This window comes from Muntiacus reevesi, chromosome 8 (assembly GCF_963930625.1).
Source record: "Muntiacus reevesi chromosome 8, mMunRee1.1, whole genome shotgun sequence".
NCBI lineage: Eukaryota > Metazoa > Chordata > Mammalia > Artiodactyla > Cervidae > Muntiacus > Muntiacus reevesi.
The window spans coordinates 44156653-44178020 of record NC_089256.1 but is presented as its reverse complement, the minus strand read 5'-3'; the positions used below and the strand labels follow the sequence as shown (position 1 = coordinate 44178020).

General features: G+C 37.6%; 2 protein-coding genes across 4 annotated transcripts in view; one reads left to right on the top strand and one right to left on the bottom strand.

Moving 5' to 3' along the window:
- Positions 1 to 586, bottom strand: part of GTF2E1 (general transcription factor IIE subunit 1) — a 38604-nt gene extending 38018 nt beyond the window's left edge. For all 3 annotated transcript variants that reach the window (XR_010664210.1, XM_065942855.1, XM_065942854.1), the window contains exon 1: positions 460 to 586. The gene's annotated coding sequence lies outside the window, so the exon portion shown is untranslated. The remainder of the gene's footprint in view (positions 1 to 459) is intronic.
- Positions 587 to 713: 127 nt separating this feature from the next.
- RABL3 (RAB, member of RAS oncogene family like 3) overlaps positions 714 to 21368 on the top strand; it is a 37529-nt gene continuing 16874 nt past the window's right edge. Inside the window, exons 1-2 of the mRNA XM_065943062.1 lie at positions 714 to 790; positions 7550 to 7641. Of these exons, the coding sequence (XP_065799134.1) occupies positions 745 to 790; positions 7550 to 7641 (138 nt within the window). The 5' untranslated portion in view covers positions 714 to 744. The remainder of the gene's footprint in view (positions 791 to 7549; positions 7642 to 21368) is intronic.

Genomic DNA, 21368 nt, shown 5'->3' with positions numbered 1-21368 from the left:
GGATGTGGGGAGTCCTGTCAGATATTTCAGTTTACTCATATTCCAATTTCAGAGGAACTTGGACTTCCACCGCCAACCGGCTTTCTCGATCGCCACAGTTCACGGTACTCTCCACGCCTTCGTGCATAAAGCGGCACAATACCGCGAAACCTCCGGGCCAGCGGGCCTCCACGCGCCCGGTAACGTTCTTCTCCTCCCCACTGCGACACCCCGACACCCTAAATTCCCTAGGACTCTACCAGCTGAGGACACACTCGGCGCAGTAAAGCCCGTCCCACCCGAGGTCGCACATGGGCCGCTCCGGGGCCAATGGTTCTTTGGAAGACCAAGAAGAGAACCGAATCAAGAGGGTAGCTAAGGGGGAGGAGGAGAGCTAAGAAGAAAGGAGCGAAAAAGAGAAGGCACCCTAAGAGGCGGCGCCTGGCCAGGGAACCCAGAACAACAGGGAACAAGGTTTACCAAAGTGAGTCCTCGAACACTCCCACTACAGCTTCCCTCAGCGCCTCAACTACCGGCTTATCCGAGCCACGCCACTCGTGCGTCAAAGAAAACGCTCTATTCCTGCGACCAGCTTTAGAAACCACCAGCTACTTTCAACCAGGCAGGCCAATCAGCACAGTGAGGCCTTCAATCAAGAATCACGCTCCTATTGGCCAATAACATTGAAGGCGCTGCCTTTCAAACCCAGCTCTGATTGGCCTATAATCCCGGAATAGGCGTTAACCTCAGGAAGGCAATGACAAGATGGCGTCTCTGGATCGCGTGAAGGTGCTGGTTTTGGGAGACTCAGGTGAGCGCCTTATCACAACCCTGGGGCTCCCGACACTTTTGAGTTATCCGAAAATCCTCCCCTTTCACTCTCCCTCCATCCACCCACCGACTAACTGATTCCGGCTCGTGGCTGAATTCCTTCTTAAGCCTTAAAGACTACACTTCCCAGAGGACTTTGCTCAATTTAACGGAGCGGCAGCGTAGTCCGGGTGGGGGGCGCGAAACCGGGGCCTTTCCTCTGCTTTCGCAGGTCTCTACGTCGGTTTCCAGGGTGACAGAAGCCCAGTGAGTCTTTGTTTTAAAAGATGTGCAGATATTGAGCGTTGAATTGAGCGCCAGGCTGAGACAAGCGCGGACCTTGCCTTTGGGAGATTTTAATTAAGGAAATCAAACATGCATTAGGAAGAATGACACTGTTTCAAGTATTATTGACACTGTTCCAAACTTTGCACGTATTAACTCATTTAATCCTGAGATCGGTCCTATTACCCCATTTTACAAATGGTAAAAGTGAGGCGGAGAGATGTATGATTTATGATATTTACATTGTAAATGACAGAACTGGTTTGAGCTGCAAGTCATCGTATGTAAAACACCAACCCATACTGTTTCATGAAATAACAGGTGGTAGTCTTGTTCTGCTTTCAGCTGCACTTCTCTTTTCTTTGTTCTCTTTAACCTTAATTGAAAACCTATTATGTGCTAGGCTGTAAGAAATAGAAGATTTAAGATAGAGGCCATATTGTGAAGCAGCTAGAATAACACTGAGCCTAGTTTAATCCTAGTGTTAAAATTCTTACCTTGGACACTTGAGAACTGGAATTGAAGTCTGTATTTCTCTATCCCCTTCACTATCTTTCTGTTTCTCCTAGCCTCCATTCCTAATCTTCGTAAGGACTTGGAATAGATGACAACTTTGCTTTTCATGTTGTAGTGGTTTAGTCTCTAAGTCGTGTCCGACCCTTACCCAGGTGGACTGTATGTGGCCCGCCAGGCTCCTCTGTCCTTGGGATTTCCCAGGCAAGCGTACTGGAGTGGGTTGCCATTCCCTACCCCAGGGGATCTTCCCGACCCAGGGATCAAATCCATGTCTCTTGCATCTCCTGCATTGCAGACAGATTACCGCTGAGACAGATTACCCTGATTACCAGGGCAGCCTGGTGCATTTCATAGATGTACTTTTCTAAATTGACCTCTGGATATTTGCTGTGAGCAAAAACATTGTGTCAGATGCTTGGAGGTGGAGAGGACGTACTCCAAAGAGCTTGAAAATTAGCCTTACCAAATGGAGTAAAATTGCCATGGGGAGGAGTTGGAGTACCTTTTCAGATTACTTGAAGATTATTTTGCATTATAAAATATTTTACAGAGAGCATTATTTAATATTCCCTTCAGAAAGTTGCATAATGAAACCCTGTGAACATAATCCAGTTTATGTCAACTTTAGTTTTTTAGCTTGATGTGATACTGAAGTTAATTTAATAAAAGCACTCAGTTTCACAGATAAAGAAAGCAGTGGTGGTCTAAATGGACCTCACAAGAGTATCACCAAGTAGGATTTAGAAGAATCCAGAGCTAACACTTCCCAGTTGGCGCTTGTGATGAACAACACATGTGCCAGTCCAGGAGACATAAGAGACCTGGGTTCCATCCCTAGGTCAGGAAGATCCCCTGGAGGAAGAAATGGCAACCCACTCCAGCATTCTTGCCTGGAGAGTTCCAGAGATAGAGGAGCCTGGTGGGCCATAGTCCATGGGATCTCAAAGAGTCAGACAGGACTGAAGCAACTTAGCTCAGCACAGCACAGAGCTAACACAGTTTTTCATGACATGTAAAGGTGGTGCTCTCTCTCATTTTTAAATTCCCTTTCTACTGCATGTAGCAACCCATTCATGTTGACATCTTGTGCAAACTGTCCATTCTCCCCACCCCAATTTTTAAATACCTATTACATATAACACTGAGTTAAGTGGTAGGGATATAACTGTGGAATCAAGGCATTATGCAACAGGGTTGAATTGGCTGCTCTATTAAATGTGGGAAAGTGATCAGGCAATTATCAATAGAAAGCTTTTAAAAATTATTCTTATAGTTTAGTTGTAAAACAGAAGACATAGCCATACCCACCAGGAAAGTGATTGATCCTGTCACACATTCACTGAAGTTAGGCTTTATGTGCAAAGTCAGTTCTTGTCTTTTATAGTTCCCTTTTAACAGTGATTTGCTATCTGACAGGTTAAAATATACTTTTTACACTTCATCTGACTTTGTATTTAAACTTCAAAGTTTACTTTTGAATAAAGGCTTATTTTTCCCTGTGAAATTTTGAGGGTTTCGCAAATATACAAAGGAATGACTTTGGATTTAGAAATCTGTTTGTATCCCATAGAGTTACTTGATAATTGAGTAAGGAGTCCTGAAAATCTAACATGCACATACTCTTTTCTCTTTGATCCTTTGGTATAAGGAATGATCTTAACACATTACCAACTCTGTTTGGCCCTGGCATTTATTTGATTATATTGAACTTTTTTACCCAGCAAATCAAGTGCATTCTTTTGATCTAAACTAGTTCTATTGATGAAAACATAGAATTAGAACCTCCTTAAGTTCTTAAAGTTAGCCACTATTCTTGGTACTCAAGTTGTTCTTACTATGTAAAGTTCTAACTCTTGTCACCCAAAACACCCAAAAGTTAATTCATGGAGAGCTATACAATATTATTGCATAGAAATGTTTACTCTGACAGAATTAAACTTAACTTGAAATTCAAGCCTTGTATCAAGCTGATAACTAAATGCCTAGCTATGTGCCTCCAACATAAACAAGCCTACTTGCAAACACAAAAATCAACAATATGCCCTAAAGGCAATAGATGGCAGATGCAATGCAATGAATAAAAGACAAAGCTCAATTTGAGTATTCAAAAGTCTTACTCGCTTGTATATAAAAGTAATAAATGAAAGGGAAATCTGAGAATACGTTTGGTTCAATTACATGAGCATCTAGTATATGAAGAGGTCACTAGAACCCAGTAGATAAATGGGTAGAGCACATCAATAGATAATTAATAAGAGAGGAAAAGCAACTGGCTTGCAAAAATGATCATAATGTGTATCTTTACCAGAAGGTAAACAAATGCAGACTAAAACAAAAATGTCTCTTTTTTTCCTCTTATAAACTAACAAAGATGAAAAAGCAACTGCACACTGTTGAGGTGCAGTAAGACCTGCAGGCTTGTGTATATGGCTGGTGACAGAGTAACCAGATACAAATTGTCAGTGTATAACAAGAACTTTAAATGTTGATTTCCTTTTACATATTAATTTCATTTCTGGGAAGGTATACTAACAAAATAATTTTAATTTTAAACAAAAGTTTAAACAGACCTTTTCTTAGTATAGTGAAAAGTTCAAAGCACCCTAATATCTAATAATGAGAAAATGTTTAAATAAATCATTATGTCTACTCTCTGAACTTGGAGACATTAAAAATGTTTCTGAAGATTCTGTAAGAACATGGAAATTTTTAGCCAATAAATAAGTACTATTTGAGACCCTATTCTTTGTACTAGAAATAAAAAAATGAGTAAAACCCAGCCCCAGGCCTCAAAGAACTTAAAATTAAGCAGCAGTAGTAAAATCTAAATGAGCAGATATAATAGTGTGTTTACGTGCTCTGTGGGAGAGTGTGCAGGAAAGTTGCAGAGGATGATGAATGATGTGCTCAGTTCTGCCTGTATGGAATATGGAAAGACTTTTTATCTAGAATGATGCTGAGTCTTGAAAGATTAGTTCACAAGGCCTATGGGAGAGCGGAAATAGAAGGAGAGGCTGGGTAGAATATTTCAGACAAAACCAGCTGTGTAAGCAAAGGCTTTTTTTTTAAGTACCTGCATTGCATCACTCAGTCCTACTCTTTGCAAGCCCATGGACTATAGCCCTCCAGGCTTCTCTGTCTGTGGGATTCTCCAGGCAAGAATACTGGAGTAGGTAGCCATTCCCTTCTCCAGGGGATCTTCCCGACCCAGGGATCTGTCCTGGGTCTCCTGCATTGCAGGCGCATTCTTTACCGTCTAAGATACCAGGGTGCTTCCCAGGTGGCGCTAGTGGTAAAAGAATCTGCCTGACAGTGCAGGAGATGCAATAGACTGGGTTCCATCCCTGGGTTGGGAAGATCCCCTGGAGAAGGGAACGGCAGCCCACTCCAGTATTCTTGCCTGTAAAATCCTATGGACAGAGAAGCCTGGTGGGCTACAGTCCATGGGGTTGCAAAGAGTCGGACATAACTGAGGGACTGAGCACACACGCACATGTATATATTCACAATAACAATCTTCTTATAGAAAAACTCTGCTTATAATATTAAATCTGCATGCTGACAGTAGTGTTCTTCAGGTGACTTCTTTCTTCTTTTTTCTATACTTTCTACATAGTCTGAAAATAAAACATAATAAAAAGTGATAGGTCCACACACAATAAGGCACACAAAGAGGTATTTTATCTTTTATAACAACTAGTGATGCATGAAGACTTACCAAATGTGCTTGTTATAATAGCATCCTGAAATGTGTTAATTGAATGAGTAACCCTGCAAAGAAACGTACATGGGATAGTTCATTCCCTTTCCTCTTCCTACAGATCTCTAAATACTAGCCCTAACATTAGTAACTATATTATCCTAAACCCAGGAGATCTATAATAAAAGAAAATACTGTCCTATTAATGGGAGAAGATATTTGCAAATGACATATCCCAAAAGGGGATATCCAAAATATGTAAAGAACTTGCACAACTCAATATCAAAAAATAATTAATTTTTAAAAATATGCAGAGTATCTTAATAGACATTTTTCCAAAGAAAACATACACATGAAAATATGCTCAGCATCTCTCATCATCAGGGAAATGCAAATCAAAACCACGAAATATTGTCTTACACCTGTCAGAATGGCTATTCTCAAAAAGGCAACAAATGACAAGTGTTATCCAGGATGTGGATAGAAGAGAACCTCATGTACTCGTGATGTAATTGTAAATTGGTATAGCCACTGTGGAAAACTATGGAAGCTCCTCATGAAATTAAAAATAGTTGCCATATGATCCAGCAACTACTTCTGGGTATTTACCTGAAGAAAACAAAAACACGAATTTGAAAAGAGGTATCCACCCCTATGTTCATTGCAGCATTATTGACAGTAGCCAAGATCTTGCCATTTATGACGACATGAATGGATCTGGAACGTATTATACTCAGTGAAATAAGTCAAACAGAGAAAGACAAACTGTATGATCTCACTTATATGTATAAAAGAATCTAAAAATCAAACAAAATGAAAACAGGCTCAAATACTGAGAACAAACTGGTGTTTGCTAGAAAGGAGCTGTGGGGAAAGGGGTGAAATAGGTGCAGGGAATTGAGTTACAAACTTCCAGTTATAAATAAGTTACAGGGATATATCGTACAGCATAGGGAATATCACAAATGGTACTGTAATAGCTTTGTATGGGGACAGAGGGTTACCAGACTTACTGTGGTGATCATTTTATAATGTATTTAAATGTTGTATACCTGAAACCAACATAATATTGTACATCAACTATACTTCAATAAAAAGAAAACTGCTGCCTATAAAGAAAAAGGGCCATAATGTAGGTGGAGAAAAGTTGTTCTCCTTTTCCAAAAGATAAGTCTAGGCCAAGTAGTTGACAGCTTTCCAAAGATCACTGTATGGGAGAACTGAAGTATCGAAATATGAATTTGTGAAGTGGTGAATCCCTGTCACTGACAGTGTTCAAAGCCCATTCCAAAAGAGCAACTAACAGGATCTGTGAAAGGGACCTCTGCATTGGTGGTCAGTATAGAGGAGATTACCTCTAAAGTTTAAGAGTACAGTTCTAAAATAAGCTGAATAGATGAAATCATTCCAAAGGAAAAAGATTAGTTAATTTGAAATTGCCCTGGATGAATAGATCTCAAAGTGAGTTCCCTGGATCAGTAGCATCAACATTACCTGGGAATTTGTTAGAAGTGCAAATCTTTGGCTCCCATGACACACCTGCTGAATTGGAAGCTCTGGGTGTCGACAGGACCCAGCATTCTATGTTGTTTAGCAAGTCCTTCAGAGGATGCTGATACTAAATTTGAGAGAACCAGTATCCTTAACCATCTTCTCTATCAGTGAAGCTTATTAAATCATTGGTATGTTCTGTTCGGTTCAGTTCAGTCACTCAGTCGTGTCTGACTCTTTGCAACCCCATGAACCACAGTACGCCAGGCCTCCCTGTCCATCACCAACTCCCAGAGTCCACCCAAACCCATGTCTATTGTGTTAGTGATGCCGTCCAACCATCTCATCCTCTATCGTCCCCTTCTCCTCCTGCCCTCAATCTTTCCCAGCATCAGGGTCTTTTCAAATGAGTCAGCTCTCTGCATCAGGTGGCCAAAGTATTGGAGTTTCAGCTTCAACATCAGTCCCTCCAATGAACACCCAGGACTGATCTCCTTTAGGATGGACTGGTTGGATCTCCTTGCAGTCCAAGGGACTCTCAAGAGTCTTCTCCAACACCACAGTTCAAAAGCATCAATTCTTCTGCTCTCAGCTTTCTTTATAGTCCAACTCTCACATCCATACGTGACTACTGGAAAAACCATAGCCTTGACTAGACGCATCTTGAACACCCTTTAAACAACCATGCTTTGCGTAACGTCATTACTGCTTATTCTCAGTCTTTTTAGCATATCTTTTATATGACTAGAGTGCTTGTATCTTTTACAGGTGTTGGGAAATCTTCCTTAGTTCATCTCCTGTGCCAGAATCAAGTGCTGGGAAATCCATCGTGGACTGTGGGCTGCTCAGTAGATGTCAGAGTATGTGTTTCTTCTATTTTAGTTTTTCAGTGTCAGATTAAAGATAACCTCTTCAAACTTGTGGCCAGATTACAGCCCTGTAGTCAGAAATAAATAATAAGAATAACTAGCCTTTATTAAATACCTACTGTGTTCTGGATACTATGCCCAATGTTTTACATATCTTTGCTTATTTAGTCTTTTTTAAACTGTGAGATATAGCTATCAAAATCAAGGCACAGAGAAGTAAAGTAACTTGATTAAATTCATTCAGTTCGTAAGAAGCAGAGTCAAGATTTGATTCTCATTATTCTGATTCCAGAGACTTCACTTTTAATTACTATGCTGTATATATCTAGAGTTCACTTAATGTGCTCCATAAATAATTCTGCTTAAGCCTTTACCACTAAGATAGCCAACTTTGGCTAGAAATACAGTGTAAAGGCAAAAGCTTCTGGAGTCTTATGTCTAGGTCATCTGTTCCACATGACATTTAGGAAACACAAGTGCTGTTTCCACTGAATTAACTACCTTCCCAGATATTTCGGTCTTGCTAATTCCAGCTAGTCCTGTCCAAGCCCCTCTTATATTGGCACACCTTCCTCCATTGAGTTAAGAAATAAATGAGGAGGGAATAGTAGTTTGCCTGATTGACAGCTATTATATTTTCCTTCAGTTCTTTGCACCTGTTATTCCATAGTCTGTGATGTATATTGCTGAAGATTAGAAATCTTTCAGCCTAAGTATTCCTTTTAAAGATAATTTCTTCTTTCTAGTTGCTTTAGAAAAAAATTTTTTTCTTAATCTTTGATGTTCTGTAGTTTTGATGACCTATATCTGGGGGTAGGTTAGTTTTTAGTCATCTTGATCAGAAGTTGTACACCTCATGTCTATCTTCATTTTTCAAAATTTTTAGCCGTTATCTGTTTGCCTTGCCTTATTCCCTCTATCTTCTCCTTTTGAACTTCTGTTGGATGTTTGTCCTCACATATTTTAATTGCACTTTCATGTTTTCTATTGTTTATTTTTCTGTGGTGCATTCTGGATAATGTACTCATATTCACTTTCCAGTTAACTAAGAATCTCTTCAACTATGTCTAATCCATTTTTTAATAAATTCACTCAATTTTTTGATTTCAGTAAGTGTAATTTTTAATTTCTAGTTGTTCCTTTTGGTTCTTTTTCAAAAGTCAAAATTTTTCAAAATATTCTGATCTTTCATTAGGTTTTTTTATTTTAATCGTTTTCAACATAATATTTCATGGTTTCTTTGGATTGTTCTATTCTTTTTTCTGGGTGGATGGCAGATCTCCTACTTGCTGTATATGCTGACTCGGCCTCATGAAAATGTACCTCCTGTATGGTTTGTAACTCTTTGAAGAAGACCACATCTTCAAACAGAATTTTTTTTCCCACTTCCCTTTTGAAGTCATATTTTGTGTTTTGACTGTACCATGTCTTTTTATTCCGGTTGCTGCAGAGCTCCCGAGATTTCAGTGGTCCCTGTAATTTCTTGGGTTGAAATGTCCATGCCATCTTAATAATGTAAAGTCCCCCAGTATCCAGTTGTGGTGTCCATTTTTTGTAGATCTTTCATCAGCTCTGTACAAGGTCCCTGACAGAAAGTTTATCCTGCTTTCCTGATCCAGTGAACTGTTTTTCTTACTCTCTTTCACTGACTGGGCTGCTCATGAAGGGTCCGCATTTCAAGAAGGGAATCTGTTCTTTGTCACTCATCCACATATACTCTCGCCTTGAAAGTTGGAAAATGGATCCCTATTCTTGTCTGGGCACTGTCTCTGGGGACCAACCCTTGAAACTATATCTGAATCTGGGTAAGCTCCCACTTAACATTCTAAAGTTTTTGTCTTCATTTCTAGCATCTAGGGAATTTCCTTTTTTTCTTTCTCTCTTGAGCTTGTCTTTTTTATTAAAAAAAATATTTATATTTTTTGTGGCATTTCTATGAGTTGAAGTCAGAAGGGACTTGTCTGTGTCATTTCAGTCTACCATGTTCCCAGATTCTTAGCTATGGAAAGAAAAAGAAATTCTAGATAATGAGTTCAGTGGCAACTTTAAGTTTGGTATACCCAGTAATAAGTTCTGGGCATGATTTCCCTTTGGACTTTTCGAGCTCCTTTTCCTTGAGAAAGCATGACATACTGAAAAGAAACTTGAATTTGAACTCTCACTTCCTTGGTCAGTCCACGTATTGCCTTTGCTTCTTAAAGAGAGACAGACTAATCAGTTTACTTCTCTGAGCCTTGTGTGTCATTTCCAAAATAAAGGTAAATAATACCTGCTTTATCTAGCCTACAGGTTTGTAGGGAAGATCAGAGAAGCTGAAAGCGTGTGAAGTTACGGTCTGGGTTTTACAATTTGAAGTTGAAATTGAACTTAAAATTCAATTTTCTGCCCTGCTTGCCCCTCTTATCCATCCAGAGCCCAGTCTGCTCATGCAATTTATGTTTTGTCTTATTTGGGGTTTTTTTCCCCTTTTCTTATTGAATTGGCTAAATTTCCAGTACGATGTTAGGTAGAAGCCGTGCTAACAGGCATCCTTGTCTCATTCCCAGTCTCAGGAAATTTTTAATGTAATACCATTAAATATGGTATTTGGTATAGGACTTTTTGTAGATATACTTTATCAGATTAAAGTTACCTTCTCTTTCTATTTTAATGAGAGTTTGTATCACAGACCGGTGTTGGCTTTTATCGGGTGCTTTTGCATGGTAATCATAATTTCCCTTCTTTATTTTGTAACTTTGGTAAGTTATGTTGATTGATCTTTAAATGTGAGACCAACTTTGCATTCTTGGAGTAAATCCAACTTGGTCTGATGTATTCTTTGGTAACATTACTGGGTTCAGTTTGCTGATACTCTTTCAAATGTAGTGTGTTAGTCACTCAGTCGTGTCTAACTTTTGGTGACTCCATGAACTGTAACCCGCCAGGCTCCTCTGTCTCTGGGATTTCCCGGGCAAGAATAATGGAGTGGATTGCCATTTCCTTCTCCTGGGGATCTTCCCGACCCAGGGATCAAACCTGGATCTCCTGCATTGCAGGCAGATTCTTTACCGTCTGAGCCACCAGGGAAGCCCTCTTTTTTTTTTTCCCTAATATTTACATCTAAACTCATGAGAGACATTGGCCTATCACTATTCTTTCTTATGATCTCCTTGTGGGATTTTAGTATCAGGATTATACTAGTTTTGTAAAATGAGTTGGCAAGTTTTATTTCTATGTCTGTTCTCTGGAAGACTTTATGTAAGTTTGGTTTTGTTTCTTCCTTAGGTGTTTAGAAGAATTTACAATTAAAAACCTCCAGGCCTAAAGTTTTCTTTGTGGGAAGTTTTTAAATAGCATTAAAGAAAATATGAAAATGACTATATTTCTTCCAAATCAATTTTGGTAACATGTTTTTAAAATAATTTATCTATTCCATGTAAATTGTCAAAAAAATTATTTTTATATCCTCTGTCATCTTTCATTATCTATAGGATCTGTAATAATATTTCTTTTTTTTATTGCTGACACGGGTAATTTGTGGCTTTTCTCTTATTTTCCTTGTCAGTCTTTCCAGAGTCTATTAAGGACCAGTTTTTGGCTTTGTTGATTTTATCTACTACATGTTTGTTTTCTATTTTATTAATTTCTGCTCTTTTCTCTGTGATGTCTATACTTTCTTTGGGTTTAATTAACTGTGTTTTTTTCTAACTTCTAGCACTTGGTAGTTGTTTTGTTGGGTTTGTTTCAGGCTTCCTTTTAGAGCTCTAAGGCTCTAAATTTCTTTCTATCCAGGCACAGCTTTAGTTGCCTCTCTGAAATTTTGTTCATTATCATTCAGTTTAGAATAGTGTCTAAATTCCATTATGATTTCTTCTTTGACTCGTAGGTTGTTTAGAAATGTACCACTTAATTTCCCAACTTTGAGAATTTTTTTTACCTTTAAATTATTGATTTCTAGCTTACTTTCATTGTGCTTAGAACATGATATATGATTTCATTTTCTGAAATTTGATGACATTTGCTTCATGCCCCATTTGGTAAATATTTCATTTGCACTTGAAAAGAATGCAATTTTGTAACTGTTGGCACGCATTGTTCTAACTCTATCAGTTAGGTCAAGTTTGTTAAACTTTTGTTCAAATCTTGTCTATCCCAACTGATTTTCTTTGCTTGTTTCATCAGTTGCTAAGGAATGAGAATTTTATAATCTCCAACTTTAAGTGTGGATTTGTCTATTCCTCATTTTAGTTCTGCCAATTTTTTGTTTATATATTTTGAGGTTGTTTTACTAGATGTATACTAATTTAAGATTGTTTAAACTTCCTGAAGGATTTTATCATTGTGATATATCCTCTCTGTATCCAGTAATATGTTGTACCTTGAAGTCTGTTTTGTCTGGTAATAAAACAGCTAAATCCACTTTTTCCCCCAGTTTTATTGAGATATAATTGACATGTGACTTTGCAATAGTTTAAGGTGTAGCACATAATGACTTGATACATGTGTATATTGAGAAATTATTACCACAATATCTTTATTAACATGTATCACCTCACATAGTAACAGGTTTTTTTTCTTGTTTTCATGGGGATTTTTAAGATCTAAGTGTCATTAATGAATGAATGGATAAAATGTATATGCAATGAAATATTATTCAGCCATAAAAAAGAAGAAGATTCTGCCATTTGAAATAACAAGAATGGACCTTGAGGGCTTTGTGCTAAGTGAAATAAGTTAGAGAAAGAAAATCACTGTATTAGCACACTTAGTTGTGGAATCTGAAAAAAAACAAACTCATGGGAACAGAGAATAGATTGATGGTTGCCAGAGTCAGGGGTGGAAAAGGGGGACGGTTATTATGGGTAAAGGTAGTCAAAAGGTACAAACTTCCCATAATAAGATAAATAAGCTCTGGGGATATAATGTACAACATAGTAACTATAGCTAATAGTACTGTATTATATAAACCAACTTATTTTTAGTTAATGTTTTGTGGTATATTTTACTTCTATCTCTTATGTTTCCTATACCCTTATGTTTATAGTGTATTTCTTGTAAATAGGATACAGTTAGGTTTCCTTCAGAAATCTCTGCTTTTGAAGAAAGTGAAATTAAAGTATCCTTGAGTTAGCTTATGAAAGACTGCTGAGTTTTGAACTCCCTTCATAGTTCCAGGAAACACTGGAGAAGATGTAAAACTACCCAGAGGGAGTCTAGAATAAAGGCTATAGTAGATGAAGATGGTGTCATGTAACCATGTGACAGATTTTACTGGAATGAGTGTGTTGCTGCTGCTGCTAAGTCACTTCAGTCGTGTCCGGCTCTGTGCGACCCCATAGATGGCAGCCACCAGGCTCCTGTGTCCCTGGGATTCTCCAGGCAAGAACACTGGAGTGGGTTGCCATTTCCTTCTCCAGGAATGAGTGTGTTACTGACTCCTTTAAAGCCAGGCTGGCCTGAATTGTGTTACTGTGGAAGAGTGGAGCATGTGGGGCTGAAAATGACCTTGCTTTTATTACTCTTCATTGAATTGGGCTGGTTGATCTGTCTTCTTTGAGAAAAATGCATTTCTTGAGTGACAACATAAGTAAAAGGCATTTTTAAACAATTTTAAGGAAAGTTCTGATAGACGTATAAGTTATTTTGACTGTTGTTATAATAAAGTGAACAGTTCTTCCCCCTAGCAAGAATGATTAACTCTAATAAGACTTTTACCCAGATAACTTGGAAGAACACATTCTTCTCTGGCAGCTTTTATATTGCAATTACAGCCTCTGTATTATTGAAACCTGTGATGAGGATGTCCAGAATCAGTACAGATCCATAAATATACACTCTTCAGAACTCTTAAAAACAGTTGCCCCATTTAGCTCATTTCACATCTGTTAACAGCCAGCTAAAAATAGAGATGGTAAAGGTGATAATATAATTGTTTAATTTCAAGTGCTGAATGAAGCTAATGATGTTGAAGTATGTGAGTGAAAATGAAAGTCGCTCAGTCGTATCTGACTCTTTGTGACCCCATGGATTATACAGTCCATGGAATTCTCCAGGCCAGAATACTGGAGTGGGTAGTCATTCCCTTCTCCAGGGGATCTTTCCAATCCAGGGATCGAAAGTATGTACTCAGTAACTATTAACTTTTTGGATTTAGTATGCACTGCAGAGATGTTCATAACTGAATTGAAGGCAAAAAGGAGAAAAGTTTTATTTTGTGGTATTCTTCATTCATTACTGTGTTCTTATTTTGCTGCCTGAAGTCTAATGGGACCAATATAATGCATGGTTGTGCTTAATTATGAAAATAAAACTTACAGAATTTAATATTTTCACAAACTATAAATAAGGAAATTGACTTGTCATTTCTAGTTTAATGGGATTTTTAACTCTAATTTACACATTGCATACAATCAATATTTATTGAATTCCTCTTGGGCAGCATAACAATATGCAAGCTGTAGGGAGAAAAAAATTTTTTAGAGGCAGTCATCTTAACACTAAGAATATGAGGTGGGAACTAGTAGGTGGGCCAAGGGTTTATATAAATGATCTTTAAAATAATAGTATTATTGAATGATTGCTAACATTTTTTTTAGTGCTTACTTTGACTAGGCACCTATTTAATATACTAATCCATGACCCTTAATGCTCACAGCCTGTCAAGGTAGTTACTGTTAGCTACTCTATCTGACACATGAAGTAGCTGCAGCAACTGCTTTGTTCATGATCACAGTGCCAGAAGTAATGGAGATGGAATTCCAACGCAGACAGTCTGGTTCAAGAGCCTGTGCTTTTGATCACTACTCTGTACTACCTTTTGTTCCAGAATGGTATTAAGATATTCTGGTGTAGTTAAATATAGTAATGAGTAGATTCATGTGAAGATTTAAATTTAAATGAAGTAAAATTAAAAATTTAGTTGTCTAGTTGAACTAACCACATTTCAAGTGCTCAGAACTCACATATTGCTGGTAATTATTATATTTGACATTTCCATCATCACAGAAAGTTCTGTGGAATAGCTCTTATATAGAATATAAGTGTTATAGCAGTTAATGAGAAAAAGTGAAGTGCTTGTGAGGAACAGAAAATTATACTTAGTGTTAATGATTGAATGGGTAGCCTGGGCAACAGACAGCTGGACTGTTCCTTAAGGAGGGGGATATATATTACAGGTGAAAGAGAAGGAAATGGAAATTCTGCTCTGGACGTGATGAATGGAGGGATCTATGAGCTATCCACCTGAAGCTGCCGAGAAAGCATTTGACTTGCTGAAGCTCAAGAGAGAATTCTGAGACGGAATCCTCTCTATGGGGATAATCTTGAACCATGAGAGCTGAGGAAGTTTTCAGAAAGGAAAATTTAGAAAGAGAAGAGCTGAGGGAGAGCCTTGAGGTATATATACTGAGTTGATGGTGAAAAGCGGGTTCAGAGAAAGGAAGAGAGGAGGGATAGCTAAGGTGATGGAAAACCACAAGAGCAAAAAAGAGCCGAGACTCATGAAGGAGGGATTGCTTTTTAGTGTGAAATAGTATAGAGATGATGACTGAGAACTGCATTTGGTAATGACAGTTAGTGCTGACCTTTTAAAATGCAACGGAATGTTAACAGAAACCAAATGATGTGAGTAGGCAGAGAGAAAATATAGACAGAGGTTTAAATCAATCTTTCACAAAGTTTAGAAGTTAAGTAAAGGAGCAAGTGAGTACAGAATAGAAGGGGAAAGTGAAGGTTTTGTTTTTTTTAATAGAGGAAATGAACTTGGCTGAAGACAAAACAGTTAGCAGAAACCTTCATGATATTATTCATTCATTCATTCGTTCATTCAGTATATATATTGCATACCTCCTGGGTATCAGACACTGTGAAGAATGAGGTAAATTCAATTCCTGCTCCCCTGATACACTCACATTGTTGACTTTTATCTATCCTTCTGTCTTTTCTCCCAACTGTCTCCTAAGACTCCTACCTTCCTGCCTGTCTTTAATAATAGTTTACAGGCACACATATCAAACCAAACTTATTAAAGAACATTTAAAACATACACTGCTCTTTCCTGGTGTGTATCATTTTCTTTACTAAATTTCTTTCTTCTTTTTAAAAAGTACAAACAATGAATAAACTCTTCAAATGAGACAAAACCTGTTATACTTGATCTTGATTTGGTTTCCAATAAAAAGTAAAGAGGTGAGTAAGTGAGAGGTACCAAAGTTACAGTATGGTTCCTTTTCCCATTTGATGATCAGCACATACTGTTGCTGCCTGTTGAGAAAAACCGTTTCTTCTGTAGCTGTAAAGTCTGTCATGACTAAGTATTGGATCCCTGATGACCTGATTTAAATATAAAACACATTTCTTAGAATTTGGCATTACCCTCCATCATGTTGAACTCTTAGAATAGCAGCAAGGTACCACTTACTGTGTCAAGAGCAATACTTGTTATAATGTCACGCTTTCCCTTGGAGATCACTCACCCATGTAAAAGATATAATGTCATAGCTGCAAGCTGTGATTTAAAGTTCTTAGGACTCATTACATTTGAAGTAAGTTAAACTTAGTTTAATTCAGCAGTTTGGAAAGGAAGAAGGAAGGAAACATGAAAAGTTTTGATTAAGGAAAGTATTTTGTGGTGAAGAGTACAGATGAGTAGGTCAGTCCAGTTTGGGAGTATGTATTGCCAGAAGGGAACTGCCTAACAGACTTGTTACATTGCAAGGCTCGGTGGGCATGCTACCTGGAAACTGTGTTACATGGTAGCTGTTATGGAAGGAGTTACAGTCATTTAGGGGAGGCAACATTAGACATTTGAAATACCATTAGAGACAAAAGTGATGTACTTAAATGGTTGTCCAACTTAATTATGTATCAGAATCACCTAGGGAGCTATCTTTCAAAATTCAGATTTTTGAACCCCACCCTGGAGGCATCGGGAGTTGTCCAAGAATTATTTTTTTTTAATAAGCCTTCCTATTGGTTCTAATTTAGTTTGTTCTCAGAACTGTACTTGAGAAGCACTGGAATTCAGTAAAATAATAAACAGAATATAATAAAACCTTAGAGGATGAGACATCCTGAATCTTTTCCTTGATTTAACCAAGCATATCCAAGTATCTAATATGTGCTAGGTATCATGCTATGTTCTAGGCTTACAAGGTTGAATAATATAGTTCCTGCTCTTAAGCTCAGGAATCTAATAGAAGAGATACTGGCAGATAAATGACAGTGTGGTTAGTGAAATGATAGAACTGTGCAGCATGTTATGGGAGCAAATAGGAGGAGTACCTAACCAGCCCTGGTTGGTTTTGAAGCCAGGGAAGGTGGCAGGATCAAGAGAACTTCATCAAAGTGGTTGAGCTTTTTGATACCAGATAACTAACGCCTTATAGTATCTCATATTGTTCATTTCAGTGGTTATGCTTAGAAATCTTGATAAAATGTATTAAACATTTTCTTGCTTTCAAAACAGAATTCATGTAGTTTGATCTTTTTATTGATAATTTAACATGATCATTTATTATCTGTTATTTATGCCATATAATTGCAAAATAGTGATAACTTTTATCACATTCTACAGAATTACTTTCTGTTATCCGCAGTGGTCCACAACTACCGTGATTTTGCTATTGTCATTTGTGTTTCCTCTCCTCTTTGTTGCCATTCTAATCATTGTCTTCTCTTAATGTCATTGTGACTATCTGTAGAATATCTTATTTATATAAAATTTTCCTTGGACAAAGCGATTTAATCTAAAAAGAGAATATGAATAAGTAAAAAGTATGAAGCATTCTGTGAAATATAGTACATGTATTTTTTGACATATGTTTTAACTACTCAGCTCTCTTTTTAGAATTGATTCTTATTGGAGTATGGCTGCCTTACACTGTTGTTAGTTTCTGCCCTGTGCTGTGCTCCTCTTAGTTGCTCAGTTGTCTTCGACTGTTTGCGACCCCATGAACTGCAGCACGCCAGGTTACTCTATCTGTGGGATTCTCCAGGCAAGAATACTGAAGTGAGTTGCCTGCTCTCCTCCAAGTGATCTTTCTGACCCAGGGATCAAACTCAGGTCTTCCATCTGAGCCTCCAGGGAAGCCCAAGAATACTGGAGTGTGTAGCCTATCCCTTTTCCAGGGAATCTTCCCAACCCAGGAATCGAACTGGAGTCTCCTGCATCGCAGGTGAATTCTTTACCAGCTGAGCTACCAGGGAAGCCCAATTTCTACTCTACAGCAGGGTTAATCAGCTGTATGTATACATGTATCTCTTTGGATTTCCTTCCCGTCTGGGTCACCACAGAACACGGAGTAGAGTTCCCTGTGCTGTACAGTAGATTCTCATCATCTGTGTTAAACTTAGTATCAGTAGTGTATATATGTCAGTCCCAATCTCCCCGTTCATTCTACTCAGCTGTCTTACTTTTTATTTCAGAACCATTTGATACACATAATATAACTTCTTCATTTTAATTTTATAAGCAAGGAAACTGAGACTCAAAGATATCAGGGATTATCAGTAACAGTCAAGGAGTATGGTCTAGGCCTCCTAATACCAAAATAGTTCCAACTTTCTATAAAATCAGTGATTCTTAATTCCTAGGGGTTATAGCAAAATCATTTGGAGAATTTTCAAATTATGCATGCCAAAGACTGGACCCAAAAGTAACTGATTCAGTAAGTCTGGCATGTATATTTCTTTTTTTTCTTAAGGACTTTTTTCCAGCTTTGTTTAGATATAATTAACAAAATTATAAGATATTTAAAGTGTTTATTGTGATGATATACTATATTCTTATACATTGTGAAAGGATTCCTCCCATCCAGTTAATTAGCACATCCATCACATCACATGTTTATTATTTATTTGGTGAGAACATTTACATTCTGCTCTCTTAGCATATTTCAGTTGTAGAGTGTTCCCAACTATACTCAACCACATTGTATATTCTCAGACCTTATTACTTTAGAGCTGAAAATTTGCACCTTTTTACCCAATTCTCCCTATTTCCCCCACTTCTGCAACTCCTGGCAAACACTTTTCTGTTTTCTGTTTCTATGAGTTTAGCCTTTTATTCAGATTCCACATATAAGTGATAGCATGCAGTATTTTTTTTTTTCTCAGTCTGGCTTATTTCACTTAGCATAATTCCCTCAAGATCCAACCATGTTGTTGCAAATGGCAGGATTTCCTTTTTTCTCATGGTTGAATAATGGAAGAATATTCCCTTCCCACAGTTTTATATCCTCTCTTCTCTATTCATTCATCATCCATTAACAGACACTTGAATTGTTGTCATGTCTTGACTGTTGTGCAGTAGAACGTGAGAGTGCAGATAATCTCTTCAGCATCCTGTTTTCATTTCCTTTGGATATATACCCAGAAGTGGAATTGCTAGGTTATATGGTAGTTCTATTTTTAACTTTCTGAGGAACGTTAATTCTGTTTCCATAGTGGCTGAACCAGTTTATATTGCCATCAACAGTGCACAAGGTTCCCTTTTCTCCACATCCTTGCCTACACTCGTTATCTCTTTGTCTTTTTGGTAACAGCCATGTTAAGAGATAGGAGGTGCTGTCTCATACCTTTAATTTGCATTTCCCTTCTGATTAGTGATATTGAGCAACTTTTCAGGTATTCGTTGACCATTTGTCTTCTTTGAAAAACTCTGCCCATTTTTAAAATTGGGTTGTTTTTGCTATTGAATTGTATGATTTCTTTATATGTTTTGGATATTAACCCTTTATCAGATATATATGATTTGCAAATATTTTATCCCTTTCCATAGGATGCTTTTTCACTTCGTTGCTTGTTTCCTTTGCTGTGTAGAAGCTCTTTTATTTGATGCAGTCCCACTTGTTTATTTTTTTGCCTTTGTTGGCATGTATATTTCTAAAAAAGACAAATTCTTAAAAGATTCTGATGTACACCCCTGAACCACCTGTTATAATCTGGTTCTTGTCTATACTCTAATAGATAAAGTTGCCATATATCAGATTTCATTTCTGAGTAATAATATGGTACAAGCAATAAATGCTTATAAAGTCTAGACCATAAGAGAGAGATTTTAGAGTTTACTCTGAGTAAAAGTCACTGGAGAGTTTTGAATTGAAGGGGGATATGATCTAAGTTGCATTTTGAAATGATCACTCTAGCTACTGTATGCAGAACAAATGAAGAGTGGTGGGAAAGTGAGTCACTGAGGCTCTAGTGGGGAAAGCAGTTAGATGATTACATTAATTCAGGCAAAGAGATAGAGGTTTTGAGGGTGTTAATAGTAGTGATGGTGAGAAATGAATGGGTCTTGAGTATATTTTTAAGACAAAAGCAACAGGATTTGCTGACAAATCAGATATGTAGTGTGAGAGGAGTTAAGTTTTAAGTTAAGAATTCAATCTTAAGTTTTTGGTCCTTCAAGTAACTAGAAGGCTAGAATTGCCTCTTACTGGAGCAGAGAAAATGGGAGAAGAATGGATTTGGGAGGAAGATTGGGATATAATTTTTAAATATTTAAAATTTGAGGTGCCTTTTAGACATCCTAATTGTAATCTGGTGAATGGACTGACAAGTCTGAGGTAGAATGGACTGATTCAGCATGGATGTAAATTGCAGATGGATTCTTTACCATATGAACCACCAGGGAAGCTCACCGACATATTTATGACATTTTAAATCATAAGGTTAGAGGATATTGTCAAAAAAGCAGATGTTGATAGAGACTCAAGAACTAATAACAATTAGAGGTTAGAGAGATGAGGACAACCCAAATGGAGACAGAAAAGGATTAGATAGTGAGGTGGGAAGAAAAGCAGAACAGTATGCTATGCTATAAGTTAAGTGAAAAAAGTACTGAAAGAGGAATGATTCGTTTTATCAGATAGTAGAGTAAGATTAAAACTGTTCATTGATCATTGGATTTAGCAATATGGAGACTATTAGTGACCTTGATAAGGAACATTTCAGTGGGGTGATTGGGACAAAAGTTATGACAGGAATGGGTTCAGAACAGAATGTAAAGAAAAGAACCAGAGACAGTTGAGAAGAGACAACTCTTTGGAGGGCTTTTGTCGTAAAAAGTAATAGAGAAGTGGTGTGGTAGCTCAGGGAAGACATGAGGTCAAGTTTTAAGATGGGAAAAATTATGGCATGTTTGTTTGATGATGGGAATTATCGAACAGAGGAAAAATATGATGATGAAAAAGAGAATTGATAGAACTACCTCTTTGATAAGAAAGAAGAAATGGGATTTCATGCTTAAGAAGGGGATTTGGCCTTAGGAACACAGGCAGTTATCTATAAGAGCTGCAAGGAAAGCAGATTATATGGGTACAGATGCGGAGAGTAGATAGATAAGGGAAGAGCAAGTTGTAGACATTCTTTTCTGATTGCTTCTGTTTGGGGAAGCAAGCTTATTAGCTGTGCTTGAGGATAGGAGAGAGTTATTGGAAATTTGAAAAAGAGGAGTAAGTGTGAAATAGTTATCTAGGAGAGGAAAAGTAGAAATCGACTATGGAACTGACTAAAGGACAGCTTCAAAGGTAGACTGGAATTTAAAGTGAATCCAGTTAGCTTGAATTTATATTTTTCTGAACATTATATTCAGTTGCAGACATGGAATACAGGAAAAGGTGGATATAATCAAGATTGAAGTGTTGTTTGGTGAATACTATGTTGGGGAGTGGGGTGGAGTGACAAAAATGACAAATCGTGGAACTTTTGCTTTGTTAGGAAGGAAGTGAAGATTTGGA